This window comes from Pygoscelis adeliae, unplaced genomic scaffold (genome assembly GCF_000699105.1).
Source record: "Pygoscelis adeliae isolate BGI_AS28 unplaced genomic scaffold, ASM69910v1 Scaffold135, whole genome shotgun sequence".
NCBI classification, from domain to species: domain Eukaryota; kingdom Metazoa; phylum Chordata; class Aves; order Sphenisciformes; family Spheniscidae; genus Pygoscelis; species Pygoscelis adeliae.
Window position 1 is genome coordinate 353,496 of NW_008824908.1, and position 6,765 is coordinate 360,260.

Sequence of the window (6,765 nt, forward strand, 5' to 3'; positions counted from 1 at the left end):
TATTCTCCCCCCCCCCCCCCCCCCCCCCAGTTGTTGTTTTGTGAATGTACAAAGTGAAAGGTAAATGTAGTGCATGAAAAGAATGGATGCTTTCCAGGCTGGGCCTGATCCAAAGCCCACAAGAAGTATATGAGAGTACGCCATTGACTTTCATGGCACAGGACTTGGGCCATGATGTCTCATAAAATGTAGTCATGTAGCAGGGTTTTTTTATTATTATTTTAAAATTGAAAAAGAAATGATTTATTAGTTGCAAGTAACCTCTGTGTGCTGATATCAAAAGATAATTCAGTGCAAAAGTGTGAACGTGAATTTCCAACATCCAGTTTTCAAGTGCTAGTGTTTTTTGTTTTTCTTTTTTTTTAAGTAAGAATGTCTTTAAATGATTTATAGCTAGATATTGTTAAGATAGGACTACAGACTGAATAAAAGAAGGAGCTCTTTGCAAAATAGTTAATAGGCCTTATTGGCAAATCGTCACTATTGCAAGTGTCATAGTTACAGCTCAGCTTTAAAGTATATGAATTTAAAACCTAACTATTGTGACTAATATTTATTTCAAAGTACAGAATGTGTCACAGCAGTAGGGCATCCTATTATTAATGCAGTAAACTCTTGCTGTAATACTTTTTGGTATGAGGTTGCTGTGCTCAAGTTCCCAGCTGTATAAAAGTAACAGTGAAACATGCCTTTTTCAGCTGTATCTTGCTGTAATATGTGAAATGACTCGTTCCCAGGAAGAGCCATATGGACAAGTTGTTCCATATTAAACTACTACAGTATAACTTTGAGCTGGCCTCATATGCTATAAGGTCTCCGGTTGAAACACCAATTTTAAAGACTGTTTTCAATTCTGTTCTACTTTTTAAATCAAGTCAAGGCATGGCTCTTCCAAGTAATGTATTCAGGTTGGAATTTCTTAATATGAAAAAGTTCATGAATCCTTACCTGCTCTTTCATCACTGCAGTGCTGATGCTTTGCAAGGACCACAGCTGGGTCTTGCTCTATTTTAAATACGTTTTGCACTGCATGCAATTGCATACTATGTTACAGGATTCTACCGTACAGTTTTTTTTCTCTGATGGTGCCAGCTTATACTCTAGATCTTAATTTCACTGAAGGAATTTGCGTAGATCCCACTGACTTCAAATGTAAGAGTAAAAGCTGCAGAGGAGTCATGTTAATGCAGGCAGATTTGTGCAGATGATGATACATGGCCAACATGTTTTCTTCACGTTTCCTTTCTTTTTTACCCTCAAAGAGGCACCTGCTGCTGCAAAGGGATACTGCAGTAGCTTCCAAATCAGGAACATTCACTCTCTGTGCTTACAAAAGATTTTTTTTCCTACACTGTAAGTCACTACTTAAAAGCCTTTCTGAAATAAAAAATAAACAACAAGAATGATATTTCAGGATAATCTTTTTTTGCCTTAATGTCTGGTAGGTGAAAGGAAAAATGCCTATTCATTTGCAAAACAAAATGAAAAAACCACCTTTCCTGTTAAGTTTTATATTTTAAATGGCCTTTATTCAGGGAGAGGGCATTCCCTAGCCTCAGTTTATCTTTACCAGAATATCGGTAGCTCATGTGTAAGCTTGTGTTTTGTCCTTTTTGTTTTGGTAGTGTTTTCCAGTTGAAAAGAAGAGTGAACTCCCAGTCCTCTGCCTTTTCCAAACCTCTAGTTTGTAGTTGTACTTATCATCAATATTGCAGGCCCTGACACTCTGCAGCACTGTCACTGTATATACTGTGAAGGCAGTAAAAATGAGCACTAATCAATCTTTCAGGGAGAAGCAATGAGCATTAGAAGGCCACTATCCTGTGACTAAACACACCCCTTTTATGGAGTGTTGGTGCTAATAAAGGACAGCTTATTACTGAGGCAGAGACCAAAGCTTGGGTGAGGTCAACCATGACTGGCAGTCATCAGTCATTCTTAATGATACTTTTTCCCGTGCTTTCTAAGGGATTCTGAGCAGAGTGCAAATCATTCGGGGTCATCCATAGTTCATGTACCCACAGATGGCAAAGGTTTTGAAAGACTTTAGTTTAAACTTTTTTTTTTTTTAAATGTTACTCAAGTAGGCAAAAAAACTCAAACAAAACAGATTTTTGGTCATTTGGAATGTTGTATTTTCTTTCATTCTAATAGATGTTTTACACACTAGAGTGCTTGTGCATTATAAAGACCTACATAAATTTATTTTTATGACGTCTGTCTTCTTTAATTATTACCTTTGATGTCTATTGGTGACTAAAGAGAGCTTAACAGGATTTCTCTCCCTTCTTAAATTTCGCAAAGTGAAACTCAGCCAGTCCCTGACAGATGTCTGTTCCTCACCTTCAGGATTATTTTATAAATCCCTTTCTGATGAGCGGAAGTGTCAAATCAAGGACAGGTCATAAAGTAAAAGTATAAACCTTTTAAAGGGAGACCTTGGTAATATATAAACATTTTGCACACTATCTGAAATTTTATGGACTTAAAAAATTGATATTTTAGCAATAGGAAGGCAAAAGTTTAAAACACCAGACGGTGTGCACGTGTTTTTAAACACACACTGTTCCCTTGCTCTTTATCTTTCTTTCCATAGTCAAATTTTACATGTATTGAGAAAATAGCTGTACTATCTGTAGGGGCTGTCACTAAAGTTTGGGTTTCAAAGGGTCTCCCTATTTCATTTACTTTGAAATTTGTGCTTTTTTCAGTCATCGTTTTTAAATTCCTCAATTAAGCACTCTCTGCACCACCTTGAAGTTGGTGAGTGGGTATATAGCTGCTGTGATCTAGACAACTGCTGTCATTTTCAGCTGGTTGAGATCATACTGAGATTTTACTTGAGTGAAACTGTTAGTTTACTTCTAAAAACTGAGGTAAACTGGATCGCTTTTTGGGTCTACTGGCAAGTCCACACCACCGCATAAAGAAATATTTTACTTTACACATTACTTCATAGTGTAAAAAAAACCACTTTACAGCACATTACTTTATAATGTAAAATCCTGACGGCAGGTTGGAGGGCAAGGGAATGTGTGTGGTTAAATGTAGCTACATACATGCATATGAATGTATACAGACTTTAAAAACTGGCTATAACCGGTGGTCTAATTTTTGCAGTTACAGATTATTTCCTTTTCATTTTCATCTTTGTACTGTTAAAAAAGCCAAGCGTGTACAGTGTGTGTAAACTGAAAAATGCCGTTTCACTTGATTAACATTAAAAGCTCATTTGTTTCCTGGTGTGTGTGTGTACAGCACCGAGCACAGTAGGACCCTGTCCCATGTAGAAACATTTAAAAGTTTCCATATTTTGTAGTATAAAGTAGTAACGTGCTGAGGGGAAGGGGAAAAAGGTAAATCATTTTTTTAAAGGTCAGAGGTTTTTTCTGCAGTGTTTTTGTGGCTGGGAAAATTGTCTGATAAAGTCCTTCATGGTTGATGCTGTGATTGCTTGCTTTCCTCGTTGGGATCTGTGGTTTTTTTGTGTCCTGGTTAAAAACTTGAGTCAGTTGTGCGATACCGCAATTACACATTGTGTCTGAGGCTTCGGAAGAGTTAAAAAAGTCATTGATGAACCAGTGTGATTGGTACATCACTAGAAATGATGTAAAGCATATGGAAATTACTGACTGAGAAACAAACATTTATACAGTGTTCCAGCTGATAACAGTGCTCATTAAGGCCTGATTCAGGAAGGGGCTATAGCGCTTTTGTGAGCCCCTGTCCCAGTGATGCTCTCTATTAATTGCTGGTGAAAACACAACCGATGCTAGAAAGCGACTTACCTGGTGCGAAGACCCTGATCCAGCTGCTGGCTTCGTGCAGTCACAGGGGTGCGCCCATGTACAGCCCGTTGCTAGATCAGGACCTGAGGCTACGATTCATCTAAGAAATACTTCTGTTCAAGGCTCCATGTATCAGACAAAACCTTTTGTTTTCAGTTACACAGAGTTCTGGATGGTGAGGAGGAGGCGTGAGAGGGAGGGGAGGAAGATGGTGAAACTCACATCCTGTCAGCGCTGAGTTGAGGGCCTCCAGAAAGCCTAGGCTAGTGTTTTAGGTCAGCTGAACCCCTAGGAGTGGTATTTTAGTGCTACGTGGCGGTAGTTCTCTCTGATCAGGGGACAAAAGTCACCTTTGGGTTCAGTGTCCGTCATGTTGCTCTGCGGATAGAGGATAAACAAAAAGCAGAGCTATTCTGTGATTGCATCTCATCAAGGTGATGCGCAAGTTCAGCCTTTCACATACGCATAATCCTGGTTTTTAGATACTGCATCCCTTCCCCCCGCCACCCCTCATGTTTTTAGATGTTTAGTTTTTTTCTTTGTATCTGAAATCCTTTATTTTGTCTTTACAGTCTGGTTGAATAGGAATCGTTTAGTTTATGCAGCTTTGTGCTTTTTCTCTACAGCTTGTATGTGCATGAATGTGTTGCAGCCTGATGCGAGTTCATTCGATTAAATAAAATGCTTAAATTGTAATCCGTGCAAAACGATCATATTTGAAACACTTGATGTCTCGGTGAGAATCCATTTAATAGTGATCAGATTTAAATGATTTAACACAGTGGTGGTGGTGGGAGGTGGGGGAGGGAAATACAGTTTTGAGACATTCCTGTATATAAAAAAAAGATTAAACCAAATTCAGATATGTCTCTCTCCCCCCTTCTCTCTCTCTCTCTCTCTCTCTCTCTCTCTCTCTCTCTCTCTCTCTCTCTCTCAGCAGTCAAAAGATATACTGTATCCCCAGTGAAAGGGCGCTTTCAATCCAGTTATCCACTTTACCCAGTCTCAGTTTCCAGAACCTTCCACACCCCCCCTGGTTAAACCACTAAGCCTTTGATTCCTTCCTGATTACACTATGCAAGACATCTATCAAACACTGTCTTATCTGTTTGTAAGGCAGCTCAGGCCTCAGATTTAAGTCATGGGTTTTGGCTACAAGTTGGAGTGTGATTAATAATTGACTAATGTAGCTTTTATTTATCACAGGCTAGCACATTTCACCATTACCGAGTTAATTTATGTTAAGTGTAAGCTGTCGTTCAATCTGTTTTTCAACTTTTTTTTTTTTTTTTAAAACCCTAAGTCTATCTTTCACTTTTTGAGAAACAAAATCCTTACACAGGGCACAGTCTTACTTGGTGCCAAAAAGTTGATTTCCTTTTCAGCGGAGCCATACATCACCGGCCCTCCCAGCTGCAGTGTCAGCCCCTGACAGAATGACATGTGTCATTTATCAAAGGGGCCAGGCCGGGCCTTGGGAAACGCACACGACAAAGCCTGAGAGAGTTCATTTCGCAGTCCCCTCCTACCCTCTGCGAGCCTCTTGCCAGGAAAGCCTGTGATGTTTCTGTCTTCGCAGCATTACTGTAAGCCCTTCAACCTTCACAGAATTAACCCTCGCTGCCGCCACTGCCGCCGCCAGCCCTCCCCAGCGCCGCTGGACCTCCCCCAGGGAGCTGCGATGCCCAGGTGCCATGCCGGCCGGCGTGAGGAAATAACGTGCACCGGGCTGCTCCCTCATCTGTTTCCCCACTTCTCCTGGAAAGGTCTTCTTCTTTTTTTTTTTTTTTTAAATCCCATATATTGTACGCTATAAGAATTAAAGTCCTACGTTTTTCTACAGCAGGACAAGGTCAAAGACATAAAGAATAAGGTAATAAAGCATTTCAGTCGTGAAAAAAGGGTAGCCACTGTCCTGTGCACAGGTAGAGATTTGTGCTTCGTGTAAGGCAGCGAGTGAGATGGAGAGGGAGTCTTCTTCCACCTTCCCATTTTAAATTGTCCTTCGGGTTATTCTGAAACCATGTGCTGAAATAAATACAGTGGGTAGTTTCTCTGTATACCACTTCACAACATCTGAGCCGCACAGCACCTGCGTAGAGGAGCTGACCTGGTGGGACTTCCTGCACCTCTTGTGAAACTCTTCTATCGGCAGGAGGGGGCAAGGTGAGGAGCAAGAAAAGTTGGTAGCATTTAATGGGGAAAAAAAAAATACCCAAACCTCAAGGTGTCACTTGCACTGAATAGTTTAATTTCTGTAGTGTAGTTGCCTCAGTTCTGCAGCCCAGGAGATGACAAAGGAGTTAAAGTGGCAAATAATCTTCTGTCAAATGAAGAAGAGCATATTTTCAAAATATAACAACGTTTTTGCTGAAACCAAACTTTTGTTTGCGTGTGTGTGCGAGTGTGTTTTAAGTGGCTGAATTTTACATCTTGATCATGTACAAAGAATGTGAGAAAGTTATTGTCTCCTCCCCTTCCCCCACCAAATCACTCTTTGTACTTTGCATAGTTCCTACCACACTGAAGTTATTTACAGCATCAGATATCATTTAAAGAGATAGCTAAGGAGACTGTAGCTTCAGCTAGGAACTTTCCAGAAAGGAGTCCTATAAATTAGCCATTGCTCAGGAGTGGCTGTTTTCTAGTCAGGGCTGGTCCTTTCATTTGTCTACATAAGGCTAATTTATTTTTGCAGCCAGATGTGGGCTGACAGCCATCACTCAGAGCTTCCTTCCCCCACTGTTAGGAGGTCGGGAAAACAGTCACGTTTCCCATTTTACAGAATCCCCATCAACATTATTGAAGATGGATGTATCTTTAAAGCAAAGATTGATTGTGGATATCGGAGTTATGGTGTCATTTATCATAGTGAATATTATTTAGACTTGGATTGTACAAGGCTGTAACTTGAGACACAGCCAGGGGAGGGACAATCTGGAAACGAGGATCCATGAACTTTAATGGATGGATGCTT

General features: G+C 40.2%; 1 protein-coding gene across 1 annotated transcript in view; it reads right to left on the reverse strand.

Annotated features, from left to right (window-relative positions):
* Positions 1-5,484, reverse strand: part of ZADH2 (zinc binding alcohol dehydrogenase domain containing 2) — a 33,773-nt gene extending 28,289 nt beyond the window's left edge. The window contains exon 1 of the mRNA XM_009324935.1: positions 5,318-5,484. Coding sequence (XP_009323210.1) covers positions 5,318-5,484 — 167 coding nt within the window. The remainder of the gene's footprint in view (positions 1-5,317) is intronic.
* Between the last annotated feature and the right edge of the window lie 1,281 nt (positions 5,485-6,765).